Source organism: Macrosteles quadrilineatus, unplaced genomic scaffold (assembly GCF_028750875.1).
Source record: "Macrosteles quadrilineatus isolate MER2022 unplaced genomic scaffold, UCM_ALF_1.0 Scaffold_5__1_contigs__length_97177068, whole genome shotgun sequence".
NCBI classification, from domain to species: Eukaryota; Metazoa; Arthropoda; class Insecta; order Hemiptera; family Cicadellidae; genus Macrosteles; species Macrosteles quadrilineatus.
The window spans coordinates 13,239,259-13,257,129 of record NW_026542598.1 but is presented as its reverse complement, the minus strand read 5'-3'; the positions used below and the strand labels follow the sequence as shown (position 1 = coordinate 13,257,129).

At 33.0% G+C, this 17,871-nt stretch overlaps 1 protein-coding gene across 3 annotated transcripts in view; it reads right to left on the bottom strand.

The window, feature by feature from the left end:
* Nucleotides 1-17,871, bottom strand: part of LOC128996028 (band 3 anion transport protein) — a 75,544-nt gene that overhangs the window by 13,196 nt on the left and 44,477 nt on the right. For 2 of the 3 annotated variants that reach the window (XM_054421146.1, XM_054421148.1), the window contains 17 exons: nucleotides 17,300-17,409; nucleotides 16,884-16,960; nucleotides 14,219-14,391; nucleotides 13,249-13,339; nucleotides 12,818-12,957; nucleotides 11,928-12,085; nucleotides 8,613-8,793; nucleotides 8,243-8,448; nucleotides 7,348-7,428; nucleotides 4,926-5,057; nucleotides 4,128-4,325; nucleotides 3,833-3,937; nucleotides 3,188-3,383; nucleotides 2,618-2,830; nucleotides 1,841-1,989; nucleotides 1,084-1,278; nucleotides 213-331 (listed from right to left, as the gene is read on the bottom strand). In XM_054421146.1, coding sequence (XP_054277121.1) covers nucleotides 213-331; nucleotides 1,084-1,278; nucleotides 1,841-1,989; nucleotides 2,618-2,830; nucleotides 3,188-3,383; nucleotides 3,833-3,937; nucleotides 4,128-4,325; nucleotides 4,926-5,057; nucleotides 7,348-7,428; nucleotides 8,243-8,448; nucleotides 8,613-8,793; nucleotides 11,928-12,085; nucleotides 12,818-12,957; nucleotides 13,249-13,339; nucleotides 14,219-14,391; nucleotides 16,884-16,960; nucleotides 17,300-17,409 — 2,524 coding nt within the window. The remainder of the gene's footprint in view (nucleotides 1-212; nucleotides 332-1,083; nucleotides 1,279-1,840; nucleotides 1,990-2,617; nucleotides 2,831-3,187; nucleotides 3,384-3,832; nucleotides 3,938-4,127; nucleotides 4,326-4,925; nucleotides 5,058-7,347; nucleotides 7,429-8,242; nucleotides 8,449-8,612; nucleotides 8,794-11,927; nucleotides 12,086-12,817; nucleotides 12,958-13,248; nucleotides 13,340-14,218; nucleotides 14,392-16,883; nucleotides 16,961-17,299; nucleotides 17,410-17,871) is intronic. The other variant, XM_054421147.1, reaches the window with a different exon arrangement.

Below are 17,871 nucleotides of genomic sequence, written 5' to 3'. Positions count from 1 at the left end.
TAATAATATAATATGAAAAATATTATTATATAATATGCATGATATAAATAGTGAATGAATGGTATAAATAGTAATGGTATAAATAGTAGCTTTTCGGGTCTTGGACATCAGTGGAACGTTGCCTACCAGCCAACACACTCCTCTGCATGAGAGGAATTGTGACACCTGGTGGTGAATGTGTTAAAGGCAGAGTTAACAAACCAGTTACTTACTCAATGGATGAGTTGGTTGATGAATTAGATATCCAAGCAGCATGGCTGAGCATTGAAGATGTTACGTTTGCTTCTGAACAGTATTCTGACAAGGTCATCAGAGGATGCCTCAAAAACAACTGCAAAATATAAAAACCTCATTTATTGAATGTCAGAACTATAATTATATTTACATTTTAAAAGGGGATACATTGTTTACTAAGACAGTGTAGTTTTCCAATAATAGTATAAACGATTTTTACATGTTTACTGTTATCTGGTACTGTATAGTATGAAGCAAGACAGAAAATATATAACACAGTACATGAAGACTTATCTTGGGAAAATATTGATACCTCATAAATAAATACATCAAAAGAAATCTTCAACAGAATGACTGATACATAAAATTAAAGAAAGAAAACTGTACTTCAAATTGTCGAGTTAACAAGCAAGAAAATAACAACTCTATGGAAGATGATCACAGTATACTTCCTCTCGTTCGGATCCGTCAGGTTCAAACTTTGGACACTTAATTCACCCTAGCCCTTTTGATTATACATACAAATTTTTTCACTGCATTCCCTTATTGTTTAGTCTTATTGTTTAGACTTATTGTACTGTCTTTCACTAATTGTCACACATTATTTGTGATTTTGACATGTATTCCATCTTTGTACTACCTACCTTCTGTTGGTTTTAAGTTTTTCTTTGGTTTAGACAAGAGTTCAGTTCCAGGGGGTCGGAATGAGTAGTCACTCTACCTTAATATGTAACTTGACATCACAACATTTTTCAACAAATATAATAAGCAAATATTTTTTTTTATTGATACACTATTGAAATTTCATTTACTTTTGTGGAGACCAATATTTCTAATGACTATACTTACAGCATATATCTTCATGGCGCTCTCAACAATGTAGAGGAGAGAGATTAGAGAGGCGAATATCTCGGATATAAAGCGGGTGAACAGCTTGACGAGGACACTGCCTTCAAAACAGCTGACTATGAGAGCAATCACCAGCAGCCAGAAACCAATGTACACACGGATAATCAGGTATTCTATACCATTCTGTTGGCAAAACTGCAACAATAAAATAAATATTACACTTGATGCGTATGTCCCTTCAAAACAAAGATCTATCACTACATAATGAATCATTTTACAAAATATCAGGAGGTAATTAAAAATGTTTGATCACATCACTGCATAGGTTTTAATTAACAAACTAATATCAAAATATTATATTGAAACAGTCACAATAATTCCAAAATTAAGGGCTGTACAGGTAAACCATTCTAAATATCCATTCTAAAAATATGCATTCTGGTAAAGTGTGGCACAAAGCAAAGCCGCATGAAACAAGAATTATTCATGAACTACAACCGTCATTGAACAATACTTTACAACCCCTTTCAACAAACATTGGTTTTTTTTGGTAATTTTGACAATGTAAATATAACTAAAGTACAAAAAGTAAAGTACACAAAAAAAGGAAAGCATTCCTAGATGTGCTGATTTGATTTTTCTCCACGAATCTCGTACAGTGACTTTGTTAGGGCTAAATGTATATTAATTTATTAAACCTTACTTTTTTGGGCGTTCTAACACATCTTAAACTGTGCTGTTGTCCTGCAGAACTTACACTGTAAAGACTCTCCTCAAACAGAAGCAGTGGACCAGTCGTTCCAACGATCAACAGAGGTTGTCCACCAAACAACGCAAAGAACACTCCGGAGCTGGCTGTGGCGACCAACGTCTCTGAGATACCAATCAGGTTGTTGGTCTTATCAGCTGGAATATCCACAATATATAACCAGAGCCATGCACTTTGAAACTATGTTGATGTTGTGAGAGCAATTTTAGAGCTTTCATCAAATTTGACTTGTGTTGTTTGCAAAGACAAGTGGACTAAATCAATGGTCAAACGCAAATTAAAAGATAAGATCAAATTTTGATACAAAATTCTAAAACTGTATTTTGTAGGTCTATTAATTACTTTAGAACAAATTGAACAAGAATGGTATCTTCCACACTGAGAATGTTAACCCTTGATGAATGTAGGAGGTCATAAGTTGGAAAATTATGAGGAAACTTCTTTGCTATCTTTTTACTATAAATTCTAGAATGGTCAACAACTCAACAATCAACATTATAGCTACACAAAAAGAAACTTTGAATTTAGCCACTAGCCATTTTAAAGGGTTTGCATTGTAATACAAACCCATAAAATACACAACTGCTTTATCACAAGCTATTTTTTTGGAAACTATTTAAACACAGGATACACAAATTTAACTTCAACTAGACTATGCATTCTGAGGATTAATTTGAATCACAAGATTGAGACTTTTTTTGGAAATACAAAACTTATAGGATAAGATAATACCAATCAGTTATAAACAATATTAAAGCAACAAACCCATCAATCCTCCAAACGCGATGGCAGCAGAGAGAGCAGCAAAGTATATGAATATCGCAGCAGCAAAACACTGCAGGTTCAGTCCATCTTTGAAGTCCGAAAGAAACCAAGGATATCGTCTCTTGATGTCGTTGAACAGACCTCCAAATGGACGACGGGTACGTTTCAGTGGATCTGGGTATTTGGTTCTCCGCTCACTGATAGGGGTGAGAGCTGGAAACAAAAATACTAAGATTAAGATATAAAACTAGAATAGTTGTTTTATGAGTTTGGAAATAACAAAATATGCATATAGTGTTAAGAGTTAAGAGTGTAGCTAAAGTCGCAGAAGGTTTTGTAAGTACAAGTCAAAGAGTTGGGAAGATAACAAGAGGAATTTATATATAATTTTGTGTATAGTGTAAGGTTTTTTTTGTGTTTCTCAAGCCAAAGTAGACTATTTACTATCCAAGAAAGCCTGCTATCTAAACAAAAAGGTTGGATTAGTTAATTGATCAATTCACAACTGTCTCAGTTTCTAAGGCTACACAGTATGAATAGCAACACACAATACAGAGATGAGGAGCTTACGTTGTTTGGTAGGTGGATGTATCCTACTCTGCCGTCTTCGTATCTCGTCTGTCTTCTCCTTGATATCCGAGTATGGAAGCAGTGTCTGCTGGTCCCAGTCCCCGGGGGGCAGCACAATGCTGAAGTCTAGGAACTCGTTGATGGCTGACAGCAGATCTCGCCTTTCTGTCGCTTTGTAAACCAGAGTGTGAAAGTCCTGGAATGAAAAAAATAAAATTAGGCATGGAGGAATTTAACAGAAGATAGTTTATTATTTTGTTGGCCAAGTAATATTCTTACAAACTAAAAAAGTTCAAGTCTAGATGCATTTTTTGTATTTTCTAGGTTAAAGCCACAAGAAACCACTTAAACTTTAACACCTTTGTAGCATTTCAGTATACTTTTATGAATTATGGCAAAATCTTATGCCAAATGTAACTCAGTAAACAAAGCGTTTCCAAACCTTTATGGGCTTTTTTCTTAGTTTTAGCTGATCAATTATATCCCGAGATATGACCGTGCAATTTAGAATCATCATCTAATGAAGTCACAGATTAGTTATTTTTGTTTGACGATACTTCACAAAATTGTTAACTAATAAACACCAACTAACGAGAAAAATATGAAAAAATATGTAGCGAATGAGTTAAAAAAACATTGACTTACAGAATTGGACATGAGAGTAGAGATGGATCTACCTATCTCATGGTAGTCGAGATCCGCTTCTGGTGGACCAAGCAAGACGAATATGAATCGGACTGGAATAGTCACCTAAAACAGCAGAGAATAACATTAATGACAAATGGGGTTTGTTTGCTCACACTTCTGATCTAATAGAATCACATTCATCTATAAAATTGATTTTCTTGTACTTTAAATAATAGTAGATGGCCATTACACAATACTTTCTTTTCATATTATTTTATTCGATAATTTCAATAATTTGGAGCTCTGATGTTACCTCTGTAATGCTCGGAATCATCGTTCCCTCGGCGAGTCGTACAAATGCTGTTGTTGGTTGTTTCAAGAAGTCTACGGCTCCAACTAACACAGCAGCAGCTTCAGCACCATCTGGTATCCTCTTCAAGATGCTCTCTCTCGCTGCTTTCTTCGTTAGATCTTCAGAAGAAGACATGTACGTTTCTTCTTTCATTTCTACCTTAAAACATCACCCAACTAAATCCATGGACAGCTGAGTGAGTGATTTACTAAAGTATACGTTTTCTTGCTTCAAAAATGTTTTTGGGATGTAATAAATTTTGACAAATGTATTCGCTTATTATTATTTTTGCTTATTATACACAAAAATATTTAAAAATATGGGTTTTTGCAAAAGTACAAAAAAATTTACTAAAAAATTATACAACAATGTGTAAAATGTAAGAAAGATGGCATGTAACTTATCTTAAAAAAAAAGAGTTCATGCCAGTCCGACTAATAATTTGCGAAATATACACTTAAAAATCTATTGCCGCCATATTGATGACATCATAGCCGGAAAACGTGGGGAGTAGGAGGTAAACAGAAACACCCAGGTTTTTTAAGCTCCCTAGACTCTAAACTGAAATAAATTGTTATGCAAGAATATTGAGTATACACAAGTTTGCACACTAAAGTAGGAATAGCCAGCTGCAGGACTATTACACTTTTCTCCAAGATTGAACTAGCAACATTTTTAGAGTAGGCATATAATTGCACAGCTACTAAGCTATTTACATTCTACTTGCTTGGTAAATGAAGGTTATGAAGAGAAACATACTGCTGTATGGTTGACCAGCGAAGCTCTAGCAGGATCATCGTGAAGACTTGCGTAGTTGTTCAACATCTTAGGAACCTCCAGAGACGAAGCTATCGACATCTTTGGTCGACTCTTCACCTCTTCTTGGATGTTCTGTAGGAGTTATAACAATGTTAACTTTTGGCATTTGGACATAGATAAAATACTAGTGATTTAGAGTTTTACTTTTGGATAGCAGTGATGAAACAAACCAATTCCTTTTTAACCGTGCCAGTTTTCTTTCTACCTACTATTAAAAATGTCATTTTTTCAAATGGACCTATTGGAAAATTAAAGACTGCATGGTATGAAACCAAATTGTACTAAACATGAGGCAATGATTCAGCAGTTTTTAACATTTGGTCTTGATTATAAAAGGGTGATTTTTTAAACAGGGTTTTTTTTTATAAACACAAACCAAATTACAAGTTGGTACCATAACACACTGCTTAACGACAAAACAAAAACACAATTTGGTATCCCTGTATTATTAATTTAATTTTAAATCAGCTGATATGCATTGTTGCATAGTTATTTGAGTGAATGAGTATTGTGAGTGTTATTGGGAATTTATTGTGAATAAGTCTCAGCTTGGCGTTTTTGCAAGCTCTATTTGAGTGTATAAAAAACCGTCAAATTTACAATAAATTATAAACACTAAACATCATAGATGACTGAAGAAAACAGGGATACCACCATATGAGCTGGTTGTATTGTTAAAAGGTGTCTTAAAGGTAGTTGTAATTATTTGGGTTGTATTTAATAGAAATACACCCTATATTGATCAATTTAAACGAGTAATTTTCCTTAAATATAATGAGTCTGTAAAAATCTTTGGTCGACAACAAAATCATATACAATAAAATAGGATAAGATTATTCAGTTTTATAGTTAAAAAAACATTTAGGCATTTAGGCATAACACATATAAAACCAGATAAGTAGTTTCTTCTACATGTCATGGCAAAAAAAAAAGAAGAAAAAACAGGGAAAAAATTGATAGCCTACTTCATTCAACTAAACAGTAAATATGAATTAAAAATTACCAAAATGCTGGGACCAAAAAGGTGACAAAGAACATACACACACAGTTACAGTCAAAAAATCACTTGCACATAACATCATTGCAAATAAAAAAATAAAGTCAGATATAAACCTAACCACACTATGCCAGCAAAATGACCGAGTGCCAAAATCTATTTGCACTTTCAGAAGATAATTTCACAATAACTGTACTACAAGAGCCCTGACAATAGAGATCTTGGATAATAAATAAAACTTGATTAGCTATAATGCATTATATCCATGTGATATACAAGTAAAAAGAAAATAATAATAATATATACAAATCAACTATAGGACAAAAAGTAAAAATCAATAAAATAAAAAGCGTATAAATCCAGCCAGAAAATGGGTTAAGCACACAGATGACGTGGGGAATTACATGAGTCTGCATGATTAGTGTTGAACAGCGTGTTGATAAATGGCCCGACGTTCCTTCTCCTCCTCCAAGGACTGGCAAAACCACAAAACACAACAAAACGTATCACAACAGCGAAACCAGTGTTAAATGTGCTGCGTTACAATATCAGGGAAGTTATAATCTCTGCACGTTTCCTGAAAAAGAACAACATGACAATCCCCTAAGGAAATATGGACCAAGTGGGAAAAGAAAAGCAGGGCTAAGTCGCACGTAAAATAATTGAAAAGAAACTGACAGCCCTCTGGACTTATAACAAATTTCAAATTGTTTCTTAAGAACGAATCTTAATAACACTCTGAATTTCAAACAAAGAAGTATTATTTGCGGAAAAGTCTAAAGAAATTTGAACATTGAAAGAAAACGCAGTAAATTTTCAGTAGATTGTCATCTAAGATTAATTATTCATAGCAACAACGTCATCTTCCAATGAACACGTCTAGTCATTGGACTGTAAGATTTATGATAAATACAATTAACTTTGGGTCTAATGCTCTTAAGTTCAAGTTTTTAACGAACTAGGTCACTGAGCTAACTAAAAACTTCAGTTTGTTTACAAAAAATGAGAGCTTGTTTTTGCAATTAGTATATAATATTTTTTATAAAAGTAATAAAAGATTAGGACCACTTTCTTAAGAATGATGATCAGGATGTATTGTATAGGGCCGGTTGAAAACCAATAAGTTAATGGAAGCAACACTTCACAAACAGGACAAAAAATTACATGTACCGTCAGATATGAGTTAGTAGTTCCAGAGCTTATGATATAATTAATAATGCAATGGTGATGTGATGTTATTGGAACATTGCTGTTGACCGTGTGTTACAGGCGACCTGTTAAAGCTGCAAAGTCTCCAACCTTGAGGCAAAACTGTTAAAGGCAGTTGGTTGTTGCACCCAACCACAAACAAGCTTAATCACAAACCTCTTCACTGATATTGTCCATGTACATCAAGTCATCTGGTAGAAAACTTTCATACAAAGTGCCTCGAGAAGCTCGGTGTCTCTGTTGTGTGAAAGGTTACAAAACAGTCTTATATTAAACTTACAAAATGTTTCTTAATTACATTATAGAGGTCTATGAAGCCAGAAAATGCATAAACATGTGTACAATTTCATATTTGTTCAGCCATAAACTAAACATATAATTCTGTATCTGTTTTTAATTATTGAATTTTTTTTACGAACATCATTACTTTGTGCATTGACTTCAATAAAGTAGTCAATGTTAGATAGTAGTCTTTGTTAGATGTTATTACAGTACTAAAATTAGTACTCGCATTAGTACTGTAATAACATCTAACAAAGACTACTATCTAACATTGACTACTTTATTGATGTCAATGCACAAAGTAATGATGTTCGTAAAAAAATTCAATAATTAAAAACAGATACAGAATTATATGTTTAGTTTATGGCTGAACAAATATGGAATTGTACACATGTTTATGCATTTTCTGGCTTACCCCCATGTTAAACTGTTAGGTTAAACCGTTGAAAACCACACAGAGTAAGTATAATTTTTCCATTGCTTTACCTATAATCATTTAACAACATTATGCAGTAAACTAATCTCTACATTTTGATAAAATTATACATCTAAATATTTCCCCATGAAACTGAGAGGTTTGGTTGGTTTTAAAGATTTTTAAATTTAATAAAAATGTGTTTTTGTGCATCCCACAAAATGTACAATCAATAGTCTACTCTCAGCTGACAATACAAGTAAATCATAAATACAGATGAAAACCATCAACATTGCATGGTTGATAATATTATAACACATTTTCCCGATCATATTGTTTGACAAAACAACTAACCTGCAAGCTGGTGTAGCTGGAAGTGTTACGTCGCACACTGAAGCGGAATCGCTCGTGAGCATCAACGAAGCGGTAACGCAACAACAACGCTCGCATAACCGCTGGTTTGTCTTCTGGTGAGATTAGCTCTTCTACGACCATCTGCTCGACAATCCGGTATGAGATGCCTGGTAGGTCCTTCTCTTCTAGGTCTAGTAGGAGTACACCTGTAGGAAAAGAGAGTTAAGTTTTCTTTCAGGAAGAAAACTATCAACACTGAGTACTGTACTGTATTTATTAAAATGCAAGCTCTTTACATGTAAACAAGATGAGTTAAGAAACCCAGTATCTTACTACGAGTATACAAATTGCACACAATTGCTACTCATACCTGTCTCAAGACAACGTCGCAGATTGAGAAGGCTGTGGAAGCTGAGAGTAGCGACATGAGGTTTCCCCCACCTCTCCGCTCCCTCTTCCAAGTTCTCCTCATATTTGATCCACCGAGCTGTCTCCTTCCACTCTCCGAGCTCCTCTCCGTAGCCAATCAGCTCATTGAGTTGTACAAACACCTGTTGGCCAAAACAAGGACACTTAAAAAAAATAAACACTATATTGAGAAAGTAAATAAATTATCCAAATGAAAATTTTGATTCTTAGAAACAACAAAATGGAAAAAATAAAACGTTTTAGAAACAATAATGTACAGATGTGTTGAAAAGATAGCAGCCTATTTGTTTTTGAACAACCTTTAAATTAGATGATTTCATAACTCTGCTGTCTATAATGATCTAAATGTCCAGAAAATGATTCAACCCTAAAATAAAATAAGTTAAGATGTGTTTCACAAACAATTTGGAATAAAGTAATCTAAAGAAAAATACTGCATCAAGTACAACACTGAGAATAAATGAACTTATTATAACTACACTAAACTCACTAAATAGCTCAAAAAGAACAAACACTGAAAACCAGGCAGGTAATGATTTGTTTAAGAGTCTGTGCTCTATGCAATCTGTATGAAAGATAAACTAAAAAGTGCAGTCTAAACTACTTAAAAAGTGTTAAATATTCAAATACTTTTATTGCGTTAACACTAGGGATGGACGAGATTGGATTTTTAGTTCGAGACGAGACGAGACGAGATTTTTTATTTCTCATAAAATTTCGAGACGAGATCGAGACAGGATTTCCCTTCTCATACGCAACGGGAAATGCACGTTCAAAATTTTTACCTGATTTTGTAACATTGTTAGATGACTGTTTAAATACAAAAATAATGATAATAGGCAAGAATATTTACAATCTTTTATTAAAAAACATCAGCATAACATTTTTTTATTAATCACGCCTAACTTATTAAAAATGCCTACGATTAGGAAACATAGTGATATCAGTTAGGATAGAGTTCAACTTATCCTAAAATAAAATAAATCATAAAATAAAAACAATATTAATTTTTATAAAATAGTTACTTGTTTTGACTTTTTATAGTAATAAAACATTCCTCACACTGCTTACACTTAACAAAACTTCTCAAATGTTATTAAAGTAATATTATGAAAATAATAAAGTAATATTTACAACTACAACACGCTCTTGTATTGCGGGTATTGCATTGACTTTCTGCAGGCGTTTTTAATTTTTTTTTTTTTTTCTCGTCTCGATAAAAATCTCGGCCAAAAAGAAATCTCGTCTCGTGTAACGAGATTTAAAATTTCCCGAAAATTTCCCGAAATTTCGAGACTTGACCATCCCTAGTTAACACCGTTAAGTGCTTTTAGTATAGTAATTATTCAGTTAAAGATTATTTAAATTGTGGATTATTTAAAACAAGCTACCTTTAATGGAATATAAACTAAGGGCTAAACTAAAAAAAAGCTTTTAAAAATATAAACTTTAGTATTCTATGTAAGAAATCAGTTGATTGAAAAATAGCTAAACAAAATAATATAAAAAAAGATAACAATGTATAAAAACAATACAGATAGTATTTTACATTATTACATTAATTTATAAATAAAAAACTTTAAACGCACTAAACGTATAAAATATTTTATAAATATGTGGAGAAAATAAATACTTGTAAGATTTAAAACAAAAACGTGGGGCGCGTCCAATATCTAAAATTAAAAAAATAGTTTCTTAGAAAATGTAAACATTGAAACTTTGGATGCCCATGGGACGTAGCCCAAGGGAAATGTGAAAATAAAGTCATATCAGGTCCCTAGCTCATTGGGAAGTTAGTTTACAATCTATTGCAAAATTTGTACCGGACAAGAAAGCAAGCTAATAAAAACGTTATAAAATAGAAAGTTTTTTTTTGGCAAAAATATTATTAAGTTACATGTTTGTGTTTTTTGAACCAGTGTTTTCTATACCTAAACTCAACTGTAAGAAAAGTCGAGTTTAAAACATGAACATTACTTTAGAAATGTATACCTACCAAATATGAGTTAGTTTATTACAAATAGGCCTATGTAAAATATTTAAGTATTAAAACAATTTATCTATTTAAATTTTGATTACAGTTTTGTTAATCCAATTGCACTATTGCCTGGCCAAATAGAGAAAGGAGCCTTCACAGTCTCGCCATCCTCAAATCATTATCTATATACCCTTTAAGAAATTGTACTGAGCTTTCCTTGATTATTTGTTTATCAAGGCTAGGTGCCTGTTGGTTGTTTAATGTCTAGTGTTTAGTGCCTAGTTTAGAAACGTCTATTTTTGGATTTAGAAAATGTGTTGCACATTTTGTTATAAGCTGTACGGGAGGGTTAAACAACTCTATGCAATTGTGTTTTATACTCAATGGCATCACTCTTATAAGATCAGAGAGTACATAAACTTTGACCTTTTAAACCTGGTTTATTTGTTGGTTTTAATATAATTTTTGAAAATCCAATTATATGACACCCTCTCAGCCCCTAAGAGGTGGATTATGGAGAGCCAACAATTTCAAGTGTTCACTCTCATTTATAAACAGCAACCAATCCTGCTACATAAAGATGGACTGGTGAAAAAAAATTTGTCAAACAACTGTGTTGCTAGTTTTTCCTAGTTAGAAAGCTAATTAGAAGCTTAACTGATTCCTTTCTCTATAGTGACAGTTTCAAACCATAAATGTAGGTAACAATGATGCAAAATTATCAAAAAAATATGGCTTTTTGTGAGCAGAATTAAAGAGTAATATAAGCAAACACTACTTAATGAGTTAAGTATACCATAAAATAAATCCTTGAACTTGACTGGAAAATGAAAGAGATTATTAATAAATTTAGTATCATTAAGAAAATGTGAAATACTAAGTTAATACCTAAATGTCAATGCCTACTTAATTTCTAGATACTTCCTATGGAAAATGATTTAAAATATGAAGAGTAAATAATATTTATATGTGAATGTGATGACATTATATAATTCATAATGAGAATACAGATTATAGATAACATACAAATGCAAAGTGATAGTCCCTTTTAACATTTTGTTCCTTCAGTTACAGTTTTGAGTTAAAGGCACTTAAGAAGGATAATTGTATTAGATCGAGATCAAGTTAAAAGTCTGGTTATGAGAAAACATCTAAATATTCTGGTTATGAGAAAACATCTAAATATGTATAGCGTATGTAATACATATAGTCATAAATAACAAGTCAACTTGCTCAACGTAATGTTTATGGTTATGGCTTTTTTAATAACATACTAACCTTGTGTGGACTGTGATCAAACGACTTCTTGTAGGAGTAGAACGGCAGAGTCTGTGGAATCATTGAGCTTTTCCTGCTCGTATCTCCAATAGAAGCCATCGATACTCTGGACTTGACACTAAACCTTCGTATACCTCGGGGCACATCAAATCTATGACCTGCGATCAAATATATTTTAAGCACTTAAACGTTACTTAGGCGTAAAAGTCTGTTGATAACTTCCAAACGATAAATTTTTGAATGCACGCTTCAAATATGTTAAGGCAATAAACACCCTTTATGACAATACGATCATGTTGCTCTGTATTTCCACTTACTTATCTAAATAAAGTTGAACAAACTTCAAGAATGGTATATACTCTGCCTTTTACATACAGTCATCAATATAATCATTAATAATTAATTAATAATTTCCTTTCCCTTTTAACATTAGCACCTGTGTAACTGATCTGTATTTACATGCATTCACTGCACAACAGGCTTAAATTAATTTTTTATAAAATCAGGAATTAAGAGTGTAGAATTTTCTTCCTGGTTACATTAAAAACATAGAACACAATGTAAGGTTTGATGTGGAGCTTGAATCTGTTATTTTGAGGAGCAGGCATGAGTAAGTGTTCGGTTTTGATTACCAAGTCATTTGACAGTTTTTGTGCATGGGCGATTTGTGATGAAATTATTTGAGACTAACCTAAGGTTCATTCATATATGGACAGGAATTGCCAGTCCTAAAATGCTTTTTAAGAAAGGCATTTTATTTTGTTATTAAAACAGTCGCGATATTTATTCAAACATGAAATTTTAACTGCTATATTCCTAGTATAGTTAGGGACTACAATGTTATTTATACATCATAAATCATGACATTTTCCATTTTGATTGGAACTTACTAGTGAGGTCATCCTGGTCCACCTCTTGTAAATTCTGAGCTTCTTCAGGTTGGATGCTCATCCTGCGGTTGTCCACAGCCAAGAAAGCTCCCGACTTTTTCCTCCATCCAGGGTCTTCTTCCGAGTATTTCTTGTGTTTTCTGCCAAAAGTCACATATTTTTTAAGACAGTTACTTAGCAAGGCCTCTTGGCCTCAGTGGCGGATTTTATTTAGCACCCTTTGGCAGGAGAGTCTACCATGGGTTTGGAGTGTTTGAAGCATCCCTCTAGCTGGAGGGGACTGAGGAACCTTTATCTGAAATTTTGAAAATTTAATTAAAGCAGCTCCCACCTGCTTTTTACTAGCCACTGGTTCATAATCAGTTTCTGAAAATGTTATTTCTAACTCCACTAATTAGTTTTATTAATATTTATGTGTAATCTTTCTTTACCTATGTTTTCTCCTTTTCTTTTCACTGTCTTCCAGCATGTCCTTGTCTCTTCTTCTGGCATCAGATTCTTCAGGTGTATCGCTGAGACCATCTCAAGGAAAAAAAACACCAGTTAATATAAGTTATGTTGAAGTTTATATAAAATACCAACTTTAAACATTCGTTAATGGAAGTAGTTTACTGACTTATGTTAAACAGTAAGGTGTAACACCATTCATATAACTGATTTACAATCAACTGATATAGCTGAATATAAAATATAACTGATTTCATAAATTTATCAAACCGGCCCAACATTCGAATTTTGATCATTGCTAACAAATAAAATAGGACAACAAAAAAATAGCGCGACGTCCAGCACAATGGGCCTTAAGAGTGGTCTCTGGAAATCTAATGCTTACGTTTCTTTCTTGGCTTCCCGTTTTTTGCAATATAGCTCCAGCTAACACCAGATGCAAAGAGGAATTATTAAATAAGTATTAAAAGATCTTATTTGCTGCTCATACTTCAAGTCTGATATTTTAATAATTGTAAATTCGTCAACAAAATAAACATACATCATAATACAAGGTATCCTATTTTTTTCTCAACAGAAAAATGTGATAATGTGGAGACTGATGCAGTACAGTATTATCTTTTCAAGAATTTCTTATTATTTGGCCATTAAGTAATATTTTACAGCTAACTGTGACATGACTAACTGTGAGGAAAATATAACAAATATCCCAATTTTTATCCGGTTGAAAAGACCAACTTAAGTCTCTTAGTCAATAGACTGATTGATTTTTTCACTAAATCTAACAATACCACTAGCCTACATTTTATTTTCTAAATAAAAATTTGAAACCCGTAAATAACTAAACACAGGTTTAAAGATCAAGAATCAAGAAGTTTATTGAGTAACACAAGCTTAATTTGTTATACATGAGCTTTTAATTAAAATATGTTAAACTTTGTCAAGTTAACTCACCGATATCAAACTGAACCCGGCGGTCAGGTGAGAACGTCTCCGTGATCTCTGACAGTTCGATGGTGGGAGCAGCTGGCTCATCTCCCAAAGGAGGGGTGGGTGGGGGAGGGGGTGAGTCATCTCTACAGCTCTCATCCGGCTCATTGGTGCTGACGGCTCGCACTTCTTCTGGGCTGTAATCACAATACTGAGTAATTACACAAATTAATAAGTTTGCAAAATTCATTTTTTCAAGAAGGCTTAAAGCGTACAAACCAGTTACTAATAAGGCATTTGTGACATTGTATTCGACTATGTTTCATTACAGAATATATTTTTTATCTTGTTGATTTGCCAACTAAAATCGCCAATGAAAAGGAATTTTCTTGGTATATTATTACATAATGATGAATAATATAAATAAATTTAGTCACACTAAAAAAAGGCTGGATGGATTCGTAAAAAGCCATAACCTAGCCATCGGCTAAAAAGAAAAAAAACCCCAGATTTTTGCCACTTTAATATATATTACTCTAGAAAGAAACATAAACAATATTCTCTTGAATACAAGAATATCAGTTGTCCCTACAGACTCAAAGCAACAGACAAAAGCTACAATAGTATCAAATGTAACAAACTGGTACATATTTCACAAACCTTTCAGTTAAGACTTTAGCATTGCAGGGAGATTGTTTAGGAGCTGAAAAACTTTTCTAGATGCAATTAATTTTAAATTTAGGTCAAAACCGTGTCACATTTGTTTCTACCAGGTTAAATAGCTTGGTGAATTGGTTAAACTGGCTAAAAAAGTTTGCTTTCCCAGTTATTGCTTAAAAAGGTATTTTAAATATTCCAATACATTGTAAACAGTAATTTAATTTTACCAGGAATTTTTTAACTTTAATTATTTACTTTCTTTAATTAATTATTGATTGAATAGACTGATAAATTTCCTAAATATGGTTTATTTAAGGAGGAATCATCCCCAAAACAGTGTATACACAGCTCCCACTATGAAAATGAAGTATTGAATAAACATTACAAAAATAATAAGAACTTAACACTTTGATGTGATAACTACAGCGGATGTAAACATTGCGTCTAACTAGATTATCACCTGACTGGGACGGACTCGTGGACATGACTTTCCTTGTAGATAAGTTAACACTTTGACGTCAAACATTTTTAATTGTTTCCTTCTGGTTCTAGGCTAGAAAATTCACCCTGTTGGTACAAAACAAATAGAGCTACCGCTATATAGTCGGCTAAGCGGTTATTTTTTTAAATTTTTTTTACTGTAGAGGCTATACGATAGAATACTATGCATTCTAAATGCCCATTTCAACATACCTCATCATCATCATACATACCATCCATCATACATCATACATACATCAGCATACCTGCTGTCATAACCTCCTCTATTACAAGGCGGCGGCAAGTCAGAAGTGACAATGCCATAGGAATGGCATATAGAAACAGCTGTTGCAGTATTTTATAATGTAGCGTCTGCACAATGATTATGTTATTCCTGTTATTACCATGGCATTAGGTGTGAAGTTGCCACACACCAACGTCGATCCTATAGAAGAAGCTAAGCTGCTGTACAAGTTGGTTTTAGATCTAGGCACAACTGTTGTGACCAAGTTATTGTTATTTTTTCTATCATTGAGGAAAGGAAAAAATAAAAACCTATCATTTTTTATCTAACTGCAGCATTTAACAGTCTTGAGAAAATACCTTGACAAGTTTTACAATCTAACTATTATAATATTACTTATTATGTCTCAAAAAATAATGCAGAGTATACTTTAAAAAATCCAATAGTTGTTTCCCCCAGGAGTCAATTCTTGCTCCATTGTTTTTTTTATTTTTATTTTATTTATTTTTTTTATTATTTATACTGCTGACATACCATTTAATCTTATATGAAAATGTCTTTATGCTGACACAATACACACAATAATATACAGGGTGAATAAAAAGTCAAGACCCCCCTCTCTATTTTTTTTCCTAGTCAATATACAGAGATATCCTTATGGGGGTCGTGCAATCTTAACTGGAAGTTTCATTTTATGATTTTAAAACTTATAAGTGTCCCCCCAAAAGGGGGGATTTGGGGGGCAACTCAAATATTTTAAATGTAAACCCCCTTCAAGTGACACCTCATTTTGAAGTGTTTACAAAAACATAAGGAATGGTGAAAACTAGAGGTCGCTATCTCTTCTCTATCAAAAATGGTAGCCCGTCAAATGTCGTGGAAAATCAATGGTTAATATTGGTTCGTAATTGTAATATTGGCTACAATTTTAGATAGAGAAGAGATAGCGACCTCTAGTTTTCACCATTCTTTAAGTTTTTGTAAACACTTCAAAATGAGGTGTCACTTGAAGGGGGTTTACATTTGAAATATTTAAGTTGCCCCCCAAATCCCCCTTTTGGGGGGACACTCAAAATTTTCAAAATCATCAAATGAAACTTCCTGCTAAGATAGCACGACCACCAAAAGGATACCTCTGAATATTTACTTGGAAAAATATTAGATGGGGGGGTCTTGACTTTTTATTCACCCTGTAGTGTCTTAATATTGCCACATCATGCAGGCATAAGAACATTTTAACTTCTTGTAATTATTGTTTCATAAATTTATAATTATATGATAATAATACTGTGTTACATATCCAACCTGGAAGATGGACTACTTGTAATATCTAATGCTGGAGGAGAGTCCAAATCTTCTGCTGTCTCTCTCTGTTCTGACTCCTGTAAAACAACAAAATTAAAAACTTGGATGCAAAGCAAACTTATGCAAAACAGCTGTTGTCAAACTAAGTACAAACAAAACTGAACAAACAGAGTGTGTAACAAATAATTTGATTTCGGTTCTACGATATTTGTTAAAACAAATTACAAAATTTGAAAGACACAACATAAAAGACTAGTTCATAATGATTATTTTTTTAAATAATGCAACTGTTTTTATTTTATCAACTTGTAATTTTGCACTGCACAATTATTTGTCCATCACAAAACTTCATTTATCTAAATTCATTCTTGTCAAAATAAAACAAAAAGCTTAGGTATTAATACCAAAACACTAACCTCATGTCCTTCATGGCTCTCCCGAGTTGAACTGGTTCTTTTTCTCATAGACCGAGAGTGCATAATTTTGAGCGGCATATGGATATGGGGGTAGTTCTTCCCTCGGTGAGCTGTGAACAAATTCAAAAAGTTAGAAGTAACTATGAAAAAGTTACATGCCAAAACTTTCTTATCATAAGGAAGTAAGTATTGTACACTCAATAAAGAAAACACAGCAATGTGGTTTATTACAGCTTATTCACAACCTGCTTGAACTAATCAGTCTGATTTGGATGCGGGTAACAGCAAAAAAGCAATGCATTTCAAGCACACTGCAGATAGGCTTGTAAAGAATAAATAAACTGTAACCAACTTTTTTATTTTAACAGGTCATAAATCCCAGTGAACCAGGTCATAATTTAGTACTTTGAAAGTAACTCAAACTTTTCTCCGGACTACACAGGGAACAGCACTACAGATACTATACTCTGTTCACAAAATTTGGCGGTTTGAGGGGAATTTCCCCTACTACTTTTTTTTACTTTATATGGATGGCACAGCTGATTTAAATTTTGGCAAACCTCAGCTGTTGA